The sequence below is a fragment of the Crinia signifera genome, chromosome 1, assembly GCF_055691185.1.
Source record: "Crinia signifera chromosome 1, ASM5569118v1, whole genome shotgun sequence".
Classification (NCBI taxonomy): domain Eukaryota; kingdom Metazoa; phylum Chordata; class Amphibia; order Anura; family Myobatrachidae; genus Crinia; species Crinia signifera.
In genome coordinates this window covers 129,313,910-129,339,639 of record NC_139217.1, presented here as the reverse complement: position 1 = coordinate 129,339,639, position 25,730 = coordinate 129,313,910, and the positions used below count along the sequence as shown (strand labels likewise).

At 44.6% G+C, this 25,730-nt stretch overlaps 1 protein-coding gene across 1 annotated transcript in view; it reads right to left on the bottom strand.

The window, feature by feature from the left end:
• The window catches only part of MAML3 (mastermind like transcriptional coactivator 3), a 318,874-nt gene that overhangs the window by 11,421 nt on the left and 281,723 nt on the right, over nucleotides 1–25,730 (bottom strand). Inside the window, exons 3-4 of the mRNA XM_083173445.1 lie at nucleotides 8,574–8,807; nucleotides 6–90 (exon numbers count right to left, since the gene is read on the bottom strand). Of these exons, the coding sequence (XP_083029571.1) occupies nucleotides 6–90; nucleotides 8,574–8,807 (319 nt within the window). The remainder of the gene's footprint in view (nucleotides 1–5; nucleotides 91–8,573; nucleotides 8,808–25,730) is intronic.

The following is a 25,730-nucleotide window of genomic DNA, read 5'->3' as shown; positions in this document are numbered from 1 at the left end:
CTCACCTTGAAACTGATTGACTTGCTGGACAGTGTAAGGATTCCTCTGTTGCTGGAGATGCTGCCTGTTCATGTGCGGTTGCTGCAGTTGCTGTGGGAATAAGAGAGGGATGGTTTATTATTTATTTTTCATCAGTTATTTATATAGTGCACACATATTCTGCAGCTCTTGGAGATAATATTCACTTTGTTGTCACCACAGTGCCTTGTGTTGAAATACATTAGGGCTAATTGCGTTGCCAGAGCACCAGTTGAATGTCATAGTGGACTGCTCCCACCATGTATCACTACCGGCCAAAGGTGCTGCAATCCAACATCCCTGATGGCTACCGCTATCCATCAGTTGTGTATTCCACCCTAACAAGGTACCAGGGGAAGAAGCCATCTTAGGTGCACTGTGTAGGATTACCCTGGGTGGAATAGGTTACCCGTAGAATAACACAAACAAAATAAGGATAAGGCGCTCCCACTTAGGGTATAAAGTTGATGTAAATGTCCCTTTTTCTCTTTCTTTTTTTGACAGTTGAAATGTCCTTCAGGAGTATTTATAACTCAAAGAAAACACAAAAAAAATACACTTCTCATAGTGTAGACCATCTAAAAAAGTATTAAATTATTTCTCTTTTTCTGTAAATTTTACTCCGTACCATAAATGAGCCTGTGTATCTATATTGTGATAGTGTGGTGACTATTGTTTGTGTCAGGGCTGCACCCTTTGTTTGGAGCGCAGGTTATCTTACTTTACCCGTAGAATAAATTACACAAAATGGGTGATTGCTGTGTAGAGTAGGTTCCCAATAAGACAGTCAGGTCCATGTATTTTTCCATCCCATCAACAAGTGTCTCAGATGAGGCAGCCATGTTGGGGAGTCTACGAAGTTTACACTGTGGGAGGTGAGCCATACAAGGGCACAAAGCAGTTATAGGAAAGCGGATGCTCGTGTAGTAGAATGATATACAGTGTATGGAAATATCCACGCCCGCAGATGAACATCTGAGGCAACCAGCTGGGGTGCACTGCGTAGGTCACTGCAGGTGGGGCTGAACGAATAGATCCACATACAATCGGTTAGCAAGGTTCAGGGCGCGAAGCATGGGGCATATCATAGTACAGAATCCATTATAAGTAAAGGGTTAATTTACAAATCACAGAAAGCTACAGACCCACAATACTCTGATATGTGTCTATCTGTCCATATAGCACATGTCGCAGTGTGCATGCCCTTCTCTGTCCATGGCACTGACTACAGAAAACCAGTCTGCATCTACACTAGATCTTATGTGAACACAACTAAACATACACATGGACGAAACCCAATATTTTATAATATATGTTAGTTTGCATCTATTTTTAGACCACCATCTTCATTTATTCTAACACATGTGCATTTCCCTTAAAATACTGCCTATATTAATAATTAGAGTCAAGGAACAGTGGGGCAGATGTACTCCCCCCCCCCATGCTTCTCAAATAACAGGTCCCTCGTCTCCTGCATCAGGAGGAGAAGCGGGCTCCCGTTATTGGCTGATGTACTGTATTAACCCCCAGCAAGCCGATAAGGAGAGCCATTATGCCCAGCGGTAATGTCTATCGGCTTCCCCGAGCTGGTTCATACATCTGCCCAAGTGTGTTTTTAATATGTGTCACTTTTTTGTGATATAACATTTTAAATTCAATTGCACCTAAAAAAATTGGATGGTATAGAGTAATACAGCCAGAATCTTACATCATCTGGTCACACAAGACAAAACATAATTTGTGCCTGTTGGTGCAATCATTTGCCTCATTCATACGCAAGTGACACCACTGATCTGCCCAATTCTGGTTAGCAGATGTACCATCCTTTGCTTCACCAGAGACCCCGCCATATTGCCCAGCAAACTCCAATAAGTATTCTTAGGGGTCTATTTATTAGTCAATTGTGTCCTTAAAATATGTATTGCAGAAACACGCTTGTTTAAGGGCAGAATTAAGGGGCAGATTTATTAAGCTCGGTGAAGTGATAAAAAGTCTGTTTTTTATCACCGGCCAATCAGCTCCTAACTGTGAAGTTACAGACTTGGGGCGAGATTCACCAAAAATCCCCGGTGCACATCGCCGGCATTCGCATAGTTAATAATCGCATATGCAGTAACATATGCGATTATTACCGCAAAAGCGATGCCCGGCGATGTGCACCGGGTCCCCCCCTCCCTGCCTGAACCCTTACACAGCTATAAGGGCTCCGGTTCCTCCTCCCTGCACTCAGAAGTGGTGCAGGCAGGAGGAAATCACTGGTCCAGGCAGCACAGCAGGAGGCTGCCCGGACACAGGTGAGGGGGGTGCGGCGCAGATCGGCGGGGGCGCGCGGGGCGGCGGAGGACGTGAAGGGAAGCCCATAGGCTTCCATGGGGTTACGCCAAATAGGAACTGGCGTAACCCCCCGCAGCGAAGCCCCAGCAATGGGGCTTTGCTGCATATGAAAATGCGGTAAAAACCCGAAAACTGTTTTTTTTACGGCATTTTTAGCTTGCTGAATCTCGCTCTTGATTTAAAAAATGACAGATAGGAGCCGATTGGCCGGTGATAAAAACTAGACACTATCACTTCACCAAGATTAATAAATCTACCCCTAAGTGTCACTGGAACAATACAGAAAGCAGGAATATGACAGTGTATAGTCCCCTTCATTGTTCTCGTGTGACACATCGGGGGAAATTTACCAAAATGGATTCGTAGAAAAAAGGTGTATTCGTAGGGAGAAATACACCTTTTTTTTACGAATTTGTATTTTCGGGATTTTCTATCCCCAAAATACAACAATTCGTAGTCCTAGGGATGGAACATTCGTATTTGTATTTACAAATACGAATGTCTACACCATCGATAGGATACGACAGAAATCACCATTTAAAAGAATGGTGGTTCCTGATTTACTAAGCAGCCGTATAGAAAATACGGCTGCTTTTGTCCACGAAAATACGGCAGAAAAATAGAACACCATTTTCCTGTCGTATTCTCGTTTTAGCCTGCCACGGATCAGTCAGATCCGTGCAGGCTGCGGTGTAAAAATAAATAAAATAAAATAAATAAATAAAAAAACGGCGTGGGGTCCCCCCCACAGCCGAAACCAGCACCAGGCTGACAGAGCCTGGAGCCGGTAATTAAAAATCAGGGAACCCGACAAATAGGGGTTCCCTGATTTTTAACAACCAGCCCCAGGCTCCTGCTCTGGGGCTGGTTCCCAAAATACGGGGGACCCGTCGGTAGGTCGCTGGCTCCGGTGTCGGCGGCTCCGGTGTCGGCGTCCTGTCTGAAGAAAATCCATGGTGGACCTGTGGAAGGAAATCCTACTCACTAGGTCCTCCATGGATGGTCTTGTGTCTTCTGTCTTCTTTTCCAGGGCTTATTTCTTTATCTTCTTTCTTCTTTCTTCTTCTTTATGCTGCCGGGCTCCCGGGACTTTCAGAGCTTCAGAGATGTTTCCTCCTCGACGTCTGGACTAAGAATGAATTCTAGCCAATCAGGAGCTGACTTTACTGGCTCCTGATTGGCCGCTAGGCGGCTCCTGATTGGCTAGAATTCATTCTTAGTCCAGACGTCGAGGAGGAAACATCTCTGAAGCTCTGAAAGTCCCGAGAGCCCGGCAGCATAAAGAAGAAGAAAGAAGAAAAAAGATAAAGAAATAAGCCCTGGAAAAGAAGACAGAAGACACAAGACCATCCATGGAGGACCTAGTGAGTAGGATTTCCTTCCACAGGTCCACCATGGATTTTCTTCAGACAGGACGCCGACACCGGAGCCGCCGACACCGGAGCCAGCGACCTACCGACGGGATCAAGATAGGTAAGTAACAGTGTGTGTGTGATGTGTGTATTAAACTTTTATTTAAAATTTGTGTCAGTGTGTTTTGTGTACTATTTTTTTAACTGTGGAACTACAAGTGCCAGCGGGCCCTTTAATGCCCAGCAGGCTGGGACTTGTGGTTCTCCAAGTCCCAGCTTGCTGGGGAGGCTTGCTGGCACTTGTAGTGCCACAGTAAAAAACAATAGTTTAATCTTTTTTTTACACTTGAATCAGCCCGATGCCCACCGCCCAGGGGCATCGGGGACACCACCAGGCTTCAGCCTGGTCAGGTAAGTCCTGGAGGGGGGGGACCCCTTTATTGGGGGGGTCCCCACTCCCCCAGGGCCCCTGGCCAGGCTGACTGGTCAGAGGGTTAATGTTTTGGCCGGGGGGACTTGCATAAAAAGTCTCCCCCCGGCTGTGGCATTACCCTGCTGGCTGGTTTTGCCTGGGGCTGGTTCTTAAAATACGGGGGACCCCTACTCAATTTGTCCCCCATATTTTGGGAACCAGCCCCAGAGCAGGAGCCTGGGGCTGGTTGTTAAAAATCAGGGAACCCCTATTTGTCGGGTTCCCTGATTTTTAATTACCGGCTCCAGGCTCTGTCAGCCTGGTGCTGGTTTCGGCTGTGGGGGGACCCCACGCCGTTTTTTTTTTTTTTCTATTTATTTATTTTTCTATTTTTTTTTACACTCTGCAGCCTGCACGGATCTGACTGACCACCCACCTGTCACATTTTTGTAAGGACAGCCCTGCTTTTCGAGCACTGTCTTGCTGTCTCACTTGCAGGTTGCAGTCCTATAGGGGGAGGAGGGGGGACTCAAAGCAAATATGTGGGTTTATACTGAATAGATGCCATGCACATGTGCATTTAAACAGTTTGGTGGAAGCTGGAGGAAAGTCCAGCTGGACGCGGATACCTGTGAAGCCCGCGAAGGGACGCGTTTACCTGTGAAGGTATCCGCGTCCCCTCGCGGGGCTCGCTGCGCTCGCCACGCTTCGGGCTCGGTGGCTCGCTGCGCTCGGCACACTATTCTATTCTCAACTCCACGCCGACGTGGATAGTGGGGGTATGAAAAGGTCGGAGGACACGTACCGCCGCCCCTCGCGGGCTCGCTGCGCTCGCCGCGCTTCGGGTTCGTGTTGATCGTGGGGTGGCGTAAACTACTTTTGGGGGGACATTTCACTGTTAAGGGGTGTTTTTGGGCCTTTATGGCCCATTTACCATTGGTCCCTATGATGATTTGGTGAAATTGAGGCATTTAACATTGTTCCCTATGGGAAATCGGGGACATCGCGGGTACATTGAGCCATTTAACATTGTTTCCTATGGGGAAATCGTGGGCATCGCGTCTGCACCATTTAAGCCTTTTTTAGCCGCATACGACGCGACCGACACGATTTTGACTGTTTTCAATGCATTTCAATGGGAAAATCGGGGGCATCGCGTCGGTCGCGTCGTATACCACTAAAAATGACACCCGATTGTGGCCGTGCTAGGAAACAAGTACCGAATACTTTTTCCATTAATGGGGAGAACTAGTTGGCTTGCCTACATCGATAGCACAGCATGACCGGATTTTATTTATTTATTTTTTATTTTATACCCGGGTCCGCTGCCGACACCTGTAAATACCCCATTCTAGGTTCTGATTGGCAAACAGGCCAATTAGTCAAAGAACAGGAATGGCAATCGATTGGTGAAACCATCGATGGTCACCCACATAGTATGCTGTCATTGATGGCCACTTGCACGATCCACATCGATGTCAACCACACCAATGGCCATCCAAATCCATTTAAGAATATAGAATTACCTTCACTGCGCAGCATATGTCAAAATCCTCCATACATCAGGTAATTACTTGACAACAGAAACCCAAATGACCATGATCAAAAGTTTACATACCCCAGTTCTTAATACCACGTATTGCCCCCTTTAACATCAATGACAGCTTGAAGTATTTTATGGTATTTGTGGATGAGGCTCTTTATCTTCTCAGATGGTAATGCTGCCCATTATTCTTGTCAAAAAGCCTCCAGTTCCTGTAAATTCATGGGCTGTCTTGCATGAACTGCTTGTTTGAGATCTTCCCGGAGTGGCTCAATGATATTGAGGTCAGGAGACTGAGATGGTCACTCCAAAACCTTCACTTTATTCTGCTGTAGATAATGACAGCTCGACTTGGCCTTGTATTTTAGATCATTGTCATGTTGGAACGTCCAAGTACTTCCCATGCGCAGCTTCCGGGCTGATGAGTGCAAATTTTCCTCCAGTATTTTCTGAGAACATACTGCATTAATTTTTCCATCAATTTTGACTAAGTTTCCAGTGCCTTTGTAGCTCACATATCCCCAAAACATCAGCCATCCACCTCCGTGTTTCACAGTAGGAATGGTGTACCTTTCATCATAGGCCTTGTTGACTCCACTCCAAATGTAACGTTTATGGTTGTGGCCAAAAAGAAAAATTTTGGTCTCATCACTCCAAATGATTTTGTTCCAGAAGTTTTGAGGCTTGTCTCTGTGCTGTTTGGAGTATTGTAAGCAGGATGCTTTGTGGAATAGTAATGGCTTCCTTCTGGCAACTCGACCATGCAGATCATTTTTCTTCAAATGCCTCCTTATTGTGCATCTTGGAACAACCACACCACTTTTTTCATAGAGTCCTGTATTTCAGCTGAAGTTATTTGTGGATTTTTCTTTGCATCCCGAACAATTTTCCTGGGAATTGTGGCTGAATTTGTTGTTGGTCTACCTGACCATGATTTAGTTTCCACAGCATCCCTCATTTTCCACTTCTTAATTAGAGTTTGAAAACTGCTGATTGGCATTCTCAATTGCTTGGATATATTTTTATATCCCTTTCCTGTTTTATACAGTTAAATTACATTTTCCAGCAGATACTTTGACAATTCTTTTGCTTTCCCCATTACTCAGAATCAAGACACGACAGTGCAGCACTGGATGAAAGATGCAAGGGTCTTTCAGGAAACCAGAAACTCACTGACCTGTTATACACACACACTGATTACAAGCAAACAGATCACAGGCTAGGATGGTTACCTTTAGTAGCCATTCAAACCCATTTGTGTCAACTTCTGTGCATGTTATCAGGCCAAAATCTCTAGGGTAGGTAAACTTTTGATCAGGGATATTTGGGTAGTTTCTGTTGTGTTATGATTTAAAAAAAAAAGTAAACACAAAAGTAAACACAGTTGTTTGACAATAAATGGCTTCCCCCAACCACTAACCATGAGTGAAAGAAAAGTTTGTGAGTTATCATTCTTACTCTCTGACAAATGGCCAGAAAATCAAAAATTCTGTTAGACGGTACCTAAATCGCAACTCCAATTCAGGTCAACAGTGGGGTGCTCCAATTCAAGTAACACGTAAAATGTACCATATATAAACTCCAGGTGCAGACCAACATTGATCAGACAGAGAATTGTATTAATGCATCAGCAGATTAGTGGATCATTGAGTCGACGTTTCGGACTGATAACAGTCCTTTTTAATGACAGCAGGGGACAGATTCCATAGCTTATGTTAACCATTTCCCTAGATGATTAGTGACAGGTGTGTTGGTAGCTGCTCACCTATAAAAGCAAAGTGTGCTGTGAGCTTCAGACCAGATAGCATGCCTGGAATCAAACATTGATGTGATAGCTATGTGTATTGTAGCCATTTTCAGCGATAGTGTTGGACCTGCAGAAAAGTGGGGTCCCGTGAAGGGGGCTGCAGGCTTAAATGCATTGATCAATTCATGAACTAAATCTCCACTATTTATTATCAGTTAATTTAGTGTGTGCAGAGCCCCTACAATGTCTGTTTAAACAATGTGGTCACAAGCCATAGGGCACCCCAAAACTAGGAAAGGTGAGTGCCGATGTTAAGTGTATATATATATATATATATATATATATATATATATATATATATATATATATATATATAGATTGGGGTGATGGCCTGGCACTCCCGCAGCTGGGTCCAACTACCCCGGTGCCCTCCAGGTCAGGTAGGTAGGAAGATGGATGAGGCGGCACTCAAATGTTTTTTTTTCAAGCTGTATAATTAGCAAAAAACAGGACCAACGTTTCGGGGTCTTAGTCACCCCTTTGCCAAGGTGCAAGTGATTTCCACTTGCACCTTGACAAAGGGGTGACTAAGACCCCGAAACATATATATATATATATATATATATATATATATATATACAGTATATAATAGCTATATAATAGCTATAAAGTACTGCCATGTTCACAATCTGAAAGCTTACATTTCAGACACTGAGTAAAGGCAGCAAAGATTTGTGCTGTTAGTAAGCATGGCTGCTAGAGGGCACTGCTGCCTCATTCCAGATCAGTCATGGCTGATGTTCATTTATCAGTATATTTTCTACAAAATAGAAAAAGTTGATTTTTATATGATTATTCAGAGCCTGGTAGATATCAGTATCTTGTTTCTGCCTTAAACAAATGTATGTTGCCCTAGAGAACAAGATTATGATCATGCTTTAGTTTACTTTCTGAATTACATATTTAATCTGGTGTTAGGAAACATGAATGTGTGATCACTATTATGTACAATAAATAGCGTGGCATAAGAAGGCAAAATTCTCAGTACACAGCTCCACATTGAGGACAAGAGGGAAATGCGCCACCATTTACCAAATGAGGAAGCGTGACCACAATTGTTACTGACGTGGGTTTGTTGACTGAGGTAAATAAGCATTGTCACTGCACCTGCTCAGCCAGTATCTGCTGCTGCTGCTGCTGCTGCCTCTGCTCCCTGAGAAACTGCTGTTTTTGCTGCTCCATAGCATGTAGCTGGGCCCTCTGTTCTATCAGCATCTGCTTCATTATGGCGGCTTGAGGCTGGCTGGGCATGAAGCCAGGACCCCCTGAGTTTGCACTAGCTCCTGGCACAGACTGTTGCATGGGACCAGCAGGTCTTGACATCCCAACTGTATTCTGCTCCTGCGAAGAAGAAAAAAGAGGCTATTACTTTCATTATTTCATGGGGAAACAAATGTTCTACAAATACAAATATAATTTGAATAAAATAAAGTTTTTCAATGCATTTCTGATAGTTTTCAGACATAACAACTTTTGAATCTTTTCTATTAATAAAACATAAATCAACATAACACCTATACACACTGGGCAATCTTGTTCTGAAAGCAGCTCAGTTTTATTGATTGAGCTGCTTTCAGCTCAAACTCCGCCCAGTGTGCACGGGGCAGAGATGACCGGTAAGCGCTTCATTGAAAGCCAGTGTGCTTGTTTTTTCATATGGGGCAATGTGTTTGTTTTTTTCCCTGTGGGGGACAATGTATTTTTCCCATGTGGGGGTCTGATGATGTGCCTTGGTAATATGTGCAGTGTGGGACATATGCAGAGACATATATTGTCCGTTATGTAGAGTTGTACGTATCTCCCAACAGGACTGCAACTGTGTAATGCTTTAGTTGCACCATTTATCCGTGCATATTTACACCAGCCCTGTCCATGGTACAAAAGATTCATGTGAAAACTGGCACCATTACGCTAAAAGTAGCCTATGTGTACAACTCAGTTCCACCCCTTCAGTGAAATGCTACGGAGCATGCATGGGTAATAAAAGCACTACATGAGTCAGCAACCCCACTAAAACCGGTAAATGTGATTCACTATAGGATCAGTGCTGCTAGCATCTACACAGAGATACTAATGGAGAACATACAGCTGATAGCATACTGTGTGCACATCTGTAATTGTTTCAGTTACAATCTCCGGGAACAGTGATTTTTATTCTGTTCATTCCCTTTGCTATAGAGGCTGGTGATCTGTTTCATTGGCAATGCATTCACTTCTACTTGTCTTTGTGGTTACATCATATTAGAACAAAACATTAAAGAATGAAGAAAAAAAAAAACTTCAGTACTGGTAATTTGCCCGACAACCAACTTCAAATTAGTTCCATTATAACAAAGGATTGTAATGTGAAATGGTGAATTAAAGAGACCTTTGTCTAGGCTGTATTAATACATTTTTATCAGCCAAGGAGACAGTCTGTCATTTGAAGGCTGCTTATCTTTAATTTCCCAAGGGCAGAACATCTACACTACATTATGATTTTTAATCTAGCAGCAACTAGCTCCCCTGGCTGGTCACAGACAGTTTACTCATGTACAATATGATCATGCCTGCACCGGATGTCTATTGAAGGGATGAGGCAGCAAACGTTCCTGCTCTTATCCACATGCTAAACGCCCTCTCTGAACTGGTAACGAGGTGCCCCTCCCAATGTCGCTCATTACCACATCACACAGGAGAACTTCTTCCCATCTGCAGATTTCTAGTACATGATCAACTCAGAGGGCGGCGTGCGTCACACAGGCACTGATGGAGCTAAGTGACCCTTATGGTTCTGGTGATGGATATATGAAGTGCTGCTAGGAATATAGAAATATGCCAGTCTCTGTCATCTAGTAGTGACTCACTGCTTTTGAACAGCATTACAGCCGTACAGAAAGGATCAGTACAGCATTAGATCAATATAAACCAAACAACTTTAGCTGCTTTTGCAAATAGCTCACGTCATCTACATTGGTGCAGTGGTGTGACACGTGGAGCGCCTCCCAGTCAGCCTGAGGAATCGCCAGATCTCCTGAGCTGGCACAGGCTGGCGGACAGGTGTTCCATCTCACGGGGATGCGCAAGAGTTTCTCACACAAGCGCGTCACCGGGAGCGGTTTCCCTGGCCATCTCTGCTTCAGGGAGATGGGAGGGTATCGGGGGGCGGAGCTGGGGGTGGGGGGACTGCAGGGGAGCTGCTGAGGGTGGCGGAGGGCTCCAATGGAATGGGGTGTGCGAGCGTCTCTTGCGCGCGCACACTCTTCCGTCGGTTGGCGAATGGCGATTCTATAGCCATCTGTATAAAGGTGCCCATACATGGTGCAACAGGGCAGTGCGATGAGATATGTGCTCCTGTGCACATCCCATTGCACAGCACATAGAGTCTGTGCAGCCCGTGCTATTAGTACTAGATTGCATCATATCTAGCACAAAAAGCACGGTGCTGTAGCACATTGTATGCTTTTTGTACTAGATGCTATATAAAGTATTGGCTCAAAGAAAGATTTTCAATGAATACAGCTACATTACAGACATGGAACTATAGAGCTGGAGAGATGAAGCTGTATACAGTAACCAATTTTGGTTCATTGTAATTTTCATTAGTTGTTATGTCAACATTGAGAAGCACAATGTTACCAGAACAGGTCAGTGTCAGGTTTAGGGTTAGACGACAGTTATGGATGGGGTTAGTAGTGTTGGACTCTTAAAATGCTTTGTCGGCATGTCGGGATGCTCAATGACAACGTGATGACCATGCGGATATTCAAACGCTGCCAACATTCTGAATATTGATATCATGCCCATCATTTTCTAACAATACTTGATGTTTTTAAAATCAATGTTTTAGAGATTAGAAACAAGAAGATAGTTAAATATATAAACACATGGAGATATGAAAGGATATCTACTGAAGCTGACTTACTAAACAGATTAATAATATTGAGATGCTTATCCTCTTACATACAAGACGCACGGAATAAAGAAGTGCACTGAGAGGCCTAGCTTAGCTATAGGCTGATCCTATACCATACAGTCTTGAAAATGCTTTAATAAGATTTGTTTTCAAAAACCTGTTTCATATTGTTGAACCTGGCGTAGTGTCAATTATACATTACATGGACGAAGCACAACATTTTTGCTTTATACCAGCAGATGGTGTTATCAGTCTGATGCTGAGTGTCATTCCCCTCTCTGGGTGATTGCTGCTCTCTCTAAGTCCCCCCCAACTCCCCTTTCAACATCACCACCTTTTTCATTCCCTCCCCCATACTTGCAGATGGCTTAATCGTGACTACAGTTCTCCCCACCCCTCCAGCCCCCACAGTACGTCTGAGATAATGCTGCTAACATACAACTAAGCAGTCAACTGTGACAGCATAGAGCAGGTAGCCTGGCAACTGAGAGCATAATACTGAACAGATGGTGTAATGGACAACACACAGACACACACACACACATACACATACACACACAATGGCCCGGAATTCCCTGCCGCGTGACAAAAAAAGGTTTGTTTAAAACTTAACATGCATTACATGTTAGACTTCTCTCTTGCACTGGCAATCATTTTAATGAACAATAAACAAAGCCTTCAGCCTGTGACAGACAAGAATACAGCATATATCGAGCTGGAGGCCTGTCTATTAGCCTCATGTGCGACTGTAATGTGTCAATGTCACTGATGTTGTTAGACCAGTGTCACTGTGATGCAAGAAGTGCATCTGGTACAATAGGCTGCTGAGAACATCCTTCATGCTAGAAGGATCAGATATGATCACTGCAATGCTAAACCCACACCTAATACTGTTTAGGACAATTTGGATTTATTACTGTTACTCTAAATCACATGATTCATTTATCAAACTACCATTTTCTTATAACTAGATAAGTGGGGCATAGATACTGCAGTCCGTTTCTGCAAGAGTACTGGCTGAGAATCAAATGCTGTAAAGATGCATACACACTGTACAATTTTTTGACCAATTTTGTTCATTTTGGCCATTCTGAAAGATATTGGTCAAAATATCTTTCAGTGCGTATGCGATTAACAAGAATGATGATGCGCATACCAGCCAGTTGTTCACCAAGGTTGTTCATCAACTGTACATGCAGCTCAATTTGGATATCTTTCAAATATAGCCTATAAACTGTAGCTAGATCTTTTGTCTTTCGTCAACATCTTTCGTCCAGGACACTGGGTTGAATGGAAATTGGTCATCAATGTCTTTCAACGAGAATGGTCCAAAAAATTGTACAGTGTGTATGCACCTTAACGGTGGAGAGTGTATGGTGCAGCTGGGCCCCATACTGCTCACCCTGCACGCATAAGTTGCGTACACATTGGGCAATTCCGACCAACGACTATAGTTATCTATTATAGCGGAAAAGCTGTCTGAACGTATAGCACATGCACACTGAACGATATCATTAAGTGACATCACCAGGTTCCCCGCTGTGCCGATATGTCGTTTGCCGATATGTCAAATTAAGCCGCGTGCAGAAACCACTGCGGGGGAGGGGCTGTTAATGACCTATTGGAACATGTGTCTTTTGTAATTTACACCATACACCAATATTTTAAAGGCTATCATTAAAAATGGCCACAATGAGCAATATCGTTTAAAAGAATTGCCCAGTGTGCACACACTAATAGCCTATAGTTACTTTTCTGTCTATGCTGCAGAAATAACCGGGAGAATGGCACTGAATGCATTTCGATTTTTTTTTTAAACTCGTGTTGACCTTTTTAAAGTTGACCTTACCCACATCAATCTATTGAATGTGTCAGCATTTTCACCATGTCGACCTATTGACTGTTGCCCTATTTAATGTCGACCTGCCGACCACATCCATCCTGGCTGACATGGCTTAAATACACATAGAGGAGCAGCCAGCGGTCATGCAGCAGTCAACACTGTATTTGTTATTGTGACAGCACTGATTGCATCAATGTATCGCTGTTCCTCAGAGATAATGTCTGCTGGAGGCTTCTCTGTTCAATGTGCGTTAGGTAAAGTGAAGGCAGGCTGCCACGTCTATTGGGTACCTTCCTGAAACATTTGCCTATATGGCCCATACACAGGGCCTTTGCATATTACTGTCAAGGGGTGCAATGCACTTTCTATTCAATCCCAATCGAATCGCATGGCGCCGTGTACACATTCGATTTAGACTATACTGTACAGATCTGTACTATATAGTCTTGCTTGTAAAGTCTATTTTTCTATTCGATTTCTATGAAGAGAGAATTAGATTTGGGTGAGTAATTTTGTTTCTGTGCAGGGTAAATACTGGCTGCTTTATTTTTACACTGCAATATACAGATGGAGCCGGGCTCCCTCTTGCTGGCGAATCGCCAGAACGTCACCGCTGGTGATCCGCCAGCAGTCCGGCGGCCAGTTTCCGGGCGGCGGGAACCCTGTACGTCTCCGCTTCAGGGAGACGGACATGGTTGGGGGGAGGGGGGGGTGCGGGGAGGCGGTGGGGAACCCGGGTGACCGCCGACAAGCTGGCGGGGACCCAGGGGAACCGTGCGAAAGGGGACGAGATGCGCGCACGAGATGCGCACGCTTCCCCTTTTGCAGATACAGATGGCGGGTGACGGGGGATGGCGGCTGGCGTCGCCATCACCATCCCCCGCAAGGAAGAGACCCGCTCCATCTGTACATCTCACTTTGAAGTAAAACCCCACCCAAATCTAACTCTTTCTGCACAAGTTACATCTGCCCCACCTGCAGTGCACATGGTTTTGTCCATCTAAGAAGGATTTTGTCAGAAAGAGTGAACTAGAATATGTGTCAACCATTTGCAGGATGACATTTTGCTTGTGGCAACCTTTTTTCTATGTCGACGCTGTGCATGGCAAACTTTTGAGGTCCACCTAGACACTGTCAACCTAATGAAACCCATCCACATATTTCACAGCACTGTGCAATACATGGACAAACCAAGCACAACCTTAGTAATAGTACATTAACATAGACAGAGCTGACTGACTGACTGTCATAGCTCTGTTGAATCAAGCAAGAGGTGTCTGCCACAAACTAATGTCATCCTGAGGGACCAAATGACATTATTCTCCAGTACGGTAAATACACTGTAAATGTTTATAGAGATTGTTTGGATATTCCAGCTGTATTTTCTGTGTATGTGTGTGCAGAGGAGTAGCTAGGTGACATGGTGCCCGGAGCAACAGTATGTATTTTAGTGCCACTTAAGGCCCCCATACACTATGCGATTTTGGGACGATTTCATCCGATTTCGGCACTTTGTGCCGATAATCGGGTGATATCGGCCCAAAATCGTAGGTGTGTGATATCTGATCCGATCCGATGCGCGGTCCCGTGCGCATCGGACCGGATCAGGGAGGTCGGACGGTCTGTACATACGATCACGTCCGACCTCCCTGTATGCATATGCCTGCCACCTGACAGGCATATGCATGCAGACACCGGGGGAGCAGTGGGGCGGGCAGCGGGTCCCTGAGCGCCGGCGAGTGCTGCTGACTGACCTGGCCGGGCAGTGTACTTACACATAGCAGCAGCGGGGACGGGCAGCGCAGTGGCGGCTATTATATTTTTAAAATACTTGTCAAATGACCGGCCGCTCTCTGATTGGCTGAGAGCTCTCCGGCCAATCAGAGAGCGGCCGGTCATTTGACAAGTATTTTAAAAATATAATAGCCGCCACTGCGCTGCCCGTCCCCGCTGCTGCTATGTGTAAGTACACTGCCCGGCCAAGTCAGCAGCGCTCACCGCACCCGCCGCCCGCCCCCAGCACCGTCGCCGCTGCCCGCCCCCACTACTGCCGCTGCCCGCCCCCACTACTCCTCACCGCCCTGCAGCTCCCCGGGTTTTTTTTTACATGGGATAAATCGCATGCAATTTATCCCATGTAAAAAATGGCACATCAAGTGCCAAATTGTATGTGAGCCTCCCGGGGAGCTGCTGGGCGGCTCCTAGGTAAATTGGGTCCGACTTGTCCCTAGGACAAGTCGGCCTAATGTATGGGGGCCTTTACACATAATGCATCCTGTAGTGCTAACACCCCTTACACACCCCGCATACACATATAATGCCCCCCAGCAGTGCCCCATTACACACATAATGGTCCCAGTAGTGCCGCTTACACATAGAATGCCCACCGCACCCGTAGTGCCACTGCGTTACACACATAATGCCCATACTAGTGCTGCTTACAAATATAATGCCCCCACTGTAGTGCCTTACACACATAATGCCCCTACTAGTGCTGCTTGCACACATAATGCCCCTACTAGTGCTGCTTAAATGCATAATGTCCCTAAAGTGCCCATTACCTATATTCTGGTTGCCAGGATTTCCATGCTCGTTTCCAGGGGGCATTACATGGAAATTGCATAGAAGGTTACATGCTTGTGGCCAGGAGGAATGATTACATGCTCGTCGCCCAGAGGGAGTTATATTGCCCGCCCACCAGCCTATATGTCTCGCCCATCCATAGCAAAGGTGCAGAGTCTCTGACAGCATTAGAGACCCTGCGCCCCTCCAAAGATGGCCGCCGCCATGAAAGGAGATCGCCGCTAGAGATCCCCCTGCACCTCTAGCGTGCAGGAGGACCTAGCGTGCTTGTCTTGTGTTTCCTGTGGCAGCGGCCGGGGCGCAGGGTCTCTGTAATACATTCAGACTCTGCGCCTCTGCTATGGACGGGCAGGTGGGCGGCATCCAGAGGGTGGTGCCGGGCGCCCTGCTACTCTTCGGCGCCCGGAGCCCACGCTCCGCCGGCACCACCCTCGCTACGCCCCTGTGTGTGTGTGTGGTGGTGGTGGTAATCAGGTGGAATGTATCAGTTCGGGCTACAGTGGGTAATACTGTATATCTCTTTTTCCATAGACATCATACAGGGACAAAAAACTTAAGTATTGCTTTATTCCCTGTAGCACACCGTATTCCAAGATTATACTTCTCAAAATCAGATTATTGTTTTAAATTCTACTCTCCTACTTTGGTGTTTTATAGATGGGAGTCTTCCTCTGTGTACTCTCACTAATCCCAGCCCCTAAAATCTGAATTTACTGGTACTGTATATGAAGGAGAAATGACTGTACACTGCTCCAGCTATACATACTGTACCATTACAAATTTGCCAGGTGATTATGGGGTAGCGACAAAACAGGATATTATCGCAATTTTAGCCTGATGGTCATTATCGAGCTATCCAATTATTGGATACAATGCCAGTATTTGCTCAAATAGTTAACTTTGTAAGCAGACTTAAAGTTGCATAATACATGCACACACCCAGGGCCTAATTCAGTCCTGGTTGCAGGACAAATGTGTTCTAAAAATGGGCAAAACCATGTGCACTGCAGGTGGGGCAGATGTAACATGTGCAGAGAGAGTTAGATTTGGGTGGGATGTGCTGAAACTGAAAACTAAATTGCAATGTGAAAATAAACCAGACAGTATTTACCCTGCACAGAAACAAAATAACTCACCCAAATATAACTCTCTCTGCATGTTACATTTGACTCATCTCCAGTGCACATGGTATTGGCAATTTTGAGAACAAATTTGTCCTGCAATCAGGTCTGAATTAGGCCCACAGTTGTATAATGCAATCAAAATGTATCCTGGGTAAGGATGGCCATCGGTGCAGATGCCATCAATGGTTGCCATCGATGGCGAATCTGCACCCAGCCATCAATAGTAGTAAACTATTTGATGGATAACCCTCGATAGTTTTAGCTATTGATGGTCATCCATTATATATGACTGAATGGCCCTGGGCCAAGCAGAACTTTGCACTGGCAAAGGTGAACATCGGTTCTCCTTTGCCATCGATGTAGACAAACCATATGGTTCTCCCACATCGATGGCAAAGTATTTTTGGGCCATATCTACTCCTGGGTGGTGATTGGGAAGTGGTCACTCAGACATGCAAAGATGAGCCATCTAATGAATGTATTATTGGAGTGTCTCAGGCGCTTACATTGGAGTCATACTCTGACAGAGAATGTGCAACTAGCCTGGGCTGTTGCACGTTTCTATGGAATAACCAATGGTTGCGTCTAAAGCCGTATTTATTGCATCTAAACACACATATAGGTGGGCATCCGAGTCATTGTGCATTCAGACGCAGACTTGTACACCTGGGGAAGAGCTTTTACTAGCATTAAATCGCAGACATGGCTAGGCTCATAGATGCTACCTCAGTCGCAGCAGCATGCCACTTAGAATCAGCCCCATAAGCAGGTGAGTTCAGTACTTGGTGTAAGTCTACCTGATACACATTGTCCTGAATATGTGATATTATGTACTTCATAATAAATGTGTGCTGCAAATTTAACCATCACTTCTGTTTAAAATACCAGGACAGCATTCTAAAGTAGATACCGGGCCCTTAAAATGTGGCCCTTTCTGATTCACACAGATGGTTTAAATAAGTAAATAAAAATAATAATAATAAAAAAAAAAAAAAAAAAATATATATATATATATATATATATATATATATATATATACACAGTATAAATGTGTCTATCTATCTATCTATCCATCCATCCATTACCAGAGCCTAAAGTTCATGATACATCTTGCTACATGGGCCTGCTGGTTATTGCGTTACATCTACTTGCTAAATCCAGCAAAGCACCCTGCCAATAATGATCCTACACACAGCGAGATGGCCACAGCAGCACCCTGCCCAGTATCTGTGGTGAGGAAGGAAGGGGAGGGGAGGAAGAGAGTGCTCATAGCAGAGGGATCTATGATAATGTCATTGTGCTGGAGGGGGTGGGGGGATACATAGATCAGAAGAGGAAAGAGGGGGATAAGGAGGAGTCAGCAGCTCTTCCGCGACAGCACAGAGACTTAACAATGACTCAGGCAGAACAACATGTTTCACAGCCAAGGCAAATAAGAGGCGGCTGGGAAGAAGCCGCTCACTCTAGGTACATCCCTGCTAAGTGGATTAGCCTGAACCCAGCTTCAGTGTTTTGGTAAAGCTGCAGGATAATAATCGGCGATGAGGCTCAACCCTCATTAAGTCCCATAATAATAGTTGTTGAATTTTTCAGTGTAATGTTAGCTTCTGAGATGGCTCCTGCGTTCTTTTATATTAGCCATCCCATTGGTATAGTACATGCCATGTCATGCAATGCTGCTTAACATGATATCATTCCATACTTGCCTACTTTGGAAGAATTTTTAGTAGAATTTTGCACAGCGCCCCATTGAGGGGACGTGTCATGCTCCACCCAAAGGGCGTGGCTAGTACCATATACGGAGAGATTGTGAAAAGAGATTGTGAACGTGGCACCTAGAAGCGTGGGTGTGTCCTGCTACATCTGAGAGGAATCTTGTACAATGACTTAAGGTGCCCACACACTAGAACAAATTTTTTGTGCAGATTGGCTGATATATCGTTCGATGTTTACCGATAATCGGCCGAAAATCTATCATTATATATTTATATATATATATATATATACAAAAACCTGCACTCTCACCCTTTTAAAGAACAGCCGCTGGGGTGCCGTATAAATAACAGTGGCCAGGGCTCACAAAGCTATATAAATACAGATACTCCCATATTTGGGAAAACAGCACTCACCAGACTTGTAGAAATGGTCACCGGGAATTCTGTCCCAACAGAGGTTTATTCAGTCAAATAGTAACAGGGGCTGTTACACTGTTGCCACTTTGGATGTTACATTTTGCATTGCTGTACTGCCTTGAGAATGGTCATAAGGGATGCATGCTATTTGTATGTTTGTAGGTATGCTGCATGTGTATGTATGCTGTATTTATGTATGTATGTTGTGTGTCTATGTATATATGAAAAACATGGACCAATATTGACACCCCTGCTCTAGTTATTGTACTTAAAATAAACATGCACACCATCATTTATATTTAATCATGTCCCATTCTCCCAGTGTATATCCAACACCTGTGCAGGGGCGGTGCAAGGGAGTCGTCAGATGAGGCTGCCAATCGCTTGGGTTGCGGGTGATGCAGGCTGCCAAGTCCCTCTGCGGCGCTTCACGGGGGGAGGGGGGTGGGACTTGCCCACTCACCTCGATCCATCTGCTCCCTCCTGTTGCCCTCCAGTGGCACTTTAGGTGGGACAGCTCCATTTTCTACTGGATGTGTCCAGCGGCCAGAAAATCCACCACTTTTCTGTACTTATGAGCAAGCTCCTTATCGTGATGGAGAATAGCGCCATGAAGGTAAGTTTTAGGACAGTGCCTGGAAATGGCTTCTAACTTTTGCAGTAGACACTGGTTGGTGTTGCAGTCCCCAGTGCTGCATACGGTGGCTGTGCACCTCCAATTGGGGTCCACTGGGACAACTGTAGATACAGGATAATGATCTCCCAGGCAGAGTTTGAGTGACCATTGTCAAACATGGCTGGCATGTTGTGGCACCAAATCACCTGAGCCTCCATCTGCTCTCAGGTCAAGATTTTTGTGGATTATCAAGATGCTGGATCTCAATGAGATTCCTATCTCCTTCTCTTATTGAGCCACAGTTTCCTTGGTGTCCAACCCAACTATTGCCCACATGACAGCAACATTGCCTTCAGTGATAGTTGACACAGGACGGCTGGAGCGCTTCTCATTTTCCTGGGACCGTCTCCTGCAACAAAATTCTGCAAATCATTCAAATACAGTGGTTTGGGATGGTGTTTCCTCCCTAAAAACAACTTGGAAAACTTTCCAGCTGTTGCAGACCACTCTTGTAGTTGTAGAATTTCATAGCTCTTCAGTGGCCCCTGTTGAACTCCATAATCAGTTTGTGAAAGATGTGAACATGCTGATTTCTTTGGTGTGCAGTGCTGCTTAGATATGGTTCTGTGCCATGACATTTCACAAGAACTTTAGTCAGAGATTACAGTGCACAACCAGACAGCATGCCTCCCAACTGTCCTGATTTTCGTGGGACAGTCACATTTTTCGGGGTAACTGTCCCACTGTGAACCTACAGTGACTGCAAAAGGGAGACGTGGCTTGTGATCGTGTCATACCTGTGAAGCCATGCCCCCTTTTACCCAGGCCATGCCCCCTTTTACCCAGGCCATGCTCCCTTTTACCCAGGCCATGCCCCCTTTTACCCAGGCCATGCTCCCTTTTACCCAGACCATGCTCCCTTTTCAACTCAATGTTGGGAGGTATGAGACAGAAGAGAAGCGGTAGTCCACAAAGAGTGGGTAACCGTTCGCAGACTCTTTGTGGACTACCGCTTCTCTTCTTTTTAAGTATATAGGTACTTGATTCCTGGAGGCACCTCCAACGTTATAATTGTTGTATGTCACCAAATATTCATTTGTTTTTTTTAGTTGGTTCTCTGACTACATTTGACTCTCTTACTGTCCTGTGCTAGATACTACCCCTACTTGTCTTCGAGGTATGAGACAGTCAGATTGTGTAAAAGCTACCTACAGTATACCCTGCACATCCAGAGACTTATTGCACACCCCTCATACTGAAGTGACCTGTGTTCTCTTACATACAAACCCTCAACAAATATAATAAAAATATTCAGGATAACCATGTAAAAATTAAAATGTCGCTGGTTAATCCACATCTTTTGATCTACTTTACTCTCTTTCCATCCCTGTGTACATTGATGTACTATTGTAAGTGACCTTATTTATTGCATGCAAACATGGACATATCTCCTACCAGAATGAAGAACATCCAACCACTCAGCTCATAACTGCCATTGTTTTAGATAGCCTGTAGCATGACAGTTAGGGGTCCTTTATCTCCATTTTATCACTATTCAAGCATAGGTTACATCTGGCCCCGAATATTTATTTCCTGCACTTGTATGAGTGCTAAACACAAAAATCAACTGCCGCAGTTAATGCTTCCAAATCCCAACAGGCAACATTGAGTCCTTTACTTGAGTCATATATTTGTGCTCATGCGGCCAATTATCTGCATTACTGTAATGAAGCGCTGTTGTATTATTCAAGAGCACTCTGGTTGTGCTGGGGTTAATGTAGAAACTGCACACGAGTTGCACTGTTACTCAAACTGGGACTAAAGCCAATAGCTTCCATATATAGACAAAACATCACCTGCTGCCAAAAGGAGGCCCCTCGCTGCAGCCAGCCTACAGGAAAACAACAGCAGAAATCAGAAGGTTCCTGTGCATGGTGTGAAGTGACATCACCCCCCACACCTTCCTGGGACCTATTCAGTGTGCTCTACCTGACCATATGGTATGCTATGGGGAGCCTCCGTTACCGCTTCCTCCAAGTAAACAGCCATTGTGTCACCATATGCACATGGTTAGGCTGGTGACATCAGCTTACAGCATTCTCCAAAATGCAGATAACATCCACAGGGATCAAGACGGCAAGTGGACTTTTTTTTTCTAAGAACTTTTTCCATTATACTAATCCATAGTTGCCTACCCTCCTGAATTCTGCAGGAGACTCCCTGAAATAGCACCAATCTCCCTCTCTCCCTCATTAGTCTAGTAATCTCCCTCATTTCAACAAGCCCACATTACACTGTTATATTTTGGGGAAAAAAGGAATGAGAGGGCAGATATATTTACATTGAATCATCAGCGCCATTTCCCAGCACTTTAGCAAGTATAGTAGCTCTTACTAACTGCTTTGAGGCTCATCTACATTTGGATACAAGTCATTTTAAAACATTCCTCTCAGATGTAGCAGTACACACCCACGCTTCTAGGTGCCACTTTCACAATCTCTTTTCACAGTCTCTCCATATATGGAACTAGACACGCCCTTTGGGTGGAGCATGACACGCCCCCTCAGTGGGGCGCTGTGCAAAATTCTATTTCCAACTATAATCTCCCTGAAACTAATTTTTAAAAGTAGGCAAGTATGTACTAATTCCATGCTTCATTTATTTGTATTTCTTTTTCAATACCACTGTGCAAGTTCAGTGACACTTTCATTTATGTATTAATTATTAATAACAGTTTCTTATATAGCGCACACATATTCCGCAGCGCTTTACAGAGTATAGTTGAACATTCACATCAGTCCCTGCCCCAGTGGAGTTTACAATCTGTATTATATATACACCTAAGTACATGTTATTTATGTAAATTACAGTATGTTCAAGTGGTTAATTCATTTACTACTACTGTACCTAGCCATCCAATAAGAGTTAGGGGGGGTACACACCAGAACGATTAGGGCTCAATTCCATCAATCTGGATCCAATTCCGACCGATTGGATGCAGATTGTATGTAGATTGGGCATGTTTAGGTCCAATTCCGATCCGATTCCAATCCGATGCGCTTCCCCGCTGTCGTTTGGTCGTTTTACAGATCCTACCTGCTGCTGGATACAGACTCAGATCGGATTGGGATCAGATTGGATGCAGATCGTTAGCAATTGTTAGCAGATTGTGTGCTCCAACAGATCGTGCGACCATCACACAATCTGCTAATGATCTACTAACAATCAGGATCGTTCTGGTGTGTACCAGGCCTTACCTTGGTGCTGACAGGCCATAAATATAAGTTTATATAGACAGGGCCAGCTTTGAACAATTTGTGAGGGGATTATGTGAGGGTTCCTAGAAAGCTCACAAATACCTTTCTAGATACATTAGGACCTCTGAATATCCAATGTTGTGCTGTTTGTTGTGCAGCGACACACTGAAAATACTAGTAATTTGATGCATAGTGAAATCAATGCCTGAAAAACCATATAAAGCTTGGCGAGAGGTCCACAGAAGGGATTCTCTCTTACCTGTTGCAAAATGTAATAACTAGAGACAGGATTATAAGCATTTGCAGATTTTGCCCATTCTCACTGGTTATTGCATATTTTACCTAAAATCTAGTGATGGTGCATATTTTAGGCCCCGTCCTCTTCCCACCCGCGAGTTACAGTACTGCTTTGCCCTGCTGCTGCTGGCCAGGTAGTGGTAGAGTTTGCAGGCTGGGGCAATGCACAGTGTTGCGAACCTTGGATGTACGCTATGTCTGACACTGCTCTAGGCTGCCAATCTACAGCAGGGTTGCCGACCCTCCCGGAATTTCCGGGAGTCTCCCGAAAATCGGGTACCCCCTCCCGGCCCCCAGAAGGGTGGGCAACCCTCCCGGATTCAGGGGGGACCCCCGCTGACCCCCGGATCGCGGCATTAAAATGCCGCAATCCTCGGGTCTCAGAGGAGGGGGCGGAGCTAAAACGGCACAATCGCGTCATTTTAGCCCCGCCCCCTCCATGGAGATCCCTGAATTCGCTGATTTTACCAGTATGGGGGCGGGGCTTAGTGATGTCACTCGTAAGCCCCGCCCCCTGAGCGGCTGCTGAAACTCTCCTCTCCGGGCTTCTCCCGGAGAGGAGAATGTTAAAGTCGGCAACCCTGATCTACAGTATGTTGATAAAAGTCAGAGGAGATGGGTGGAAGGGTTGTGACATCACGCGGCGCGGAGGAAATGCTGTGTCACAGTGAGTATGCAGCGCAGGGAGGAAGCCTTCCACTGCGCCGCCCTCACACGCTATGCTGACATTTGATCCATCGGCACTGGAGATGAGGGTCCGTGTAGTTGATACAAGAAGAGCATTGAACACTGCAGTATGCTGTAGCAGCCAGGAAAAAAAAAAAATCCTGTCTACAGCACTAGACATCTGCAGATGCTGTGGGCCTATTTTTGAGGTTTATTTGCAACTAATTGTATGCTGATTTTTAAATAAATAAGTTAAAAATTACTTTTTTTATTATTTAATGTAGCATATTTTAACACTTTTTATGCATATTTCAAGTATTTTTCATGCATATTTGCATGCATATTTCAAGCTTTTTATGTTGCATATATTCCTAGTAATAACAGAGACACTAGGAAAGAGGAAATATCCTTTATGGAAATGTCTCTTTATGGTTACAGTCGGACCATACTTGCCTAATGTCCCGGAACAGCAGCCACGGTAATCTTTGCATTGTAGAGGGTGCGTGACCACAATGATGTGTTTGCGCACCATGACTCCAGTATGCCTACAAACCACTCCTAATTTGGAAGGGGCAGTGGGGTTGGGACATCCGGAAAGTCCCCCAAAAATTGGGACAGTTGGGAGGAATGCATTTGTCTCTACACGTCACTGGTCTTCTGCTGTAGGGGCTGTAGGATGCCTGCTGATCATCATGACTGGATAAATGCTTGGGGCAGATGTATTAAGCCTTAACAAGAGATAAATGCAAGGGTGATGAAGAGACATAAACGTCCAGCCAATCAGCTCCTTACTGACTTTTTTCAAACACAGCCTTTAACATGGCAGTTAGCAGGTGATTGGCTGGACGTTTATCTCCCTTTATCACCCTCGCATTTATCTCTTGTTAAGGCTTAATACATCTGCAACATTCTGTGCAAAATGCATTATGCAAAACAGTGAAACTAAAGCTGGCCATACAGCAGAACGGTTTTAAGCCCGAATTTCAACAGATCGTGCGATCGATTGTGTGCAGATTGTGAGGTATTTCGGTGCAATGCACAGTTCCGCAGGTTGAAAGGTCACTCCACTGATCATATATGCTGCAAATATGGGGCCAGATGCACTAAGCTTTAAAGGTGATAAAATGGAGAATGACAACCAACCAATTAACTCCTACCTGACATTTTTCAAACACAGTCTATAACATGTCAGACAGGAGCTGATTGGCTGGCTGTTTATCAGTCTCCATTTTGTCACTTTTGAAGCTTAGTGTTTTTGGCCCAATATCAGTTGAGATGGATTGCGGTCGTAAGCAGATCGTATGTGTTTTATAGCACATACAAACGATAATAGTACCTGCATATGATCTGCATTGTATGCATGTCGTTCTAATGTATGGCCAGCTTAAGGGACATGGCGATATCTCAGAGAGAAACACATGTGCCTAGCAACCCAATCACTGACATATAAATATCTTATCTCCAAACCAGTTATTTCAATGAACGTATTAGAATATTTGCTAACTACTACAAAATATAACATTATTTTATTTTAACACTTCGCAATATTTTAACAATAAGTTTATTGTGTGACTACCATACTGTCCAATTTCTTGCTTTTCTGTTTTCCCAAAATAAATCTGTAAATATGACCCGAGGAAGGGGACCCTCGGAGCTCTGGGTCACATCGCCATATTCTGTACACAATAAAAGTGTTGACCGTTACAGTAAAGAAAATATCATTTATTTTGCTGAAACATAATAGCAGGGCTTTATTTTCTTAGGTTTAGAAAGAAACTCCAGCACAATGGTAAATATGCTGCTTAACATGCCAATTACATTTACCTTGTGTGTTTCTCACGTAAACAGGTG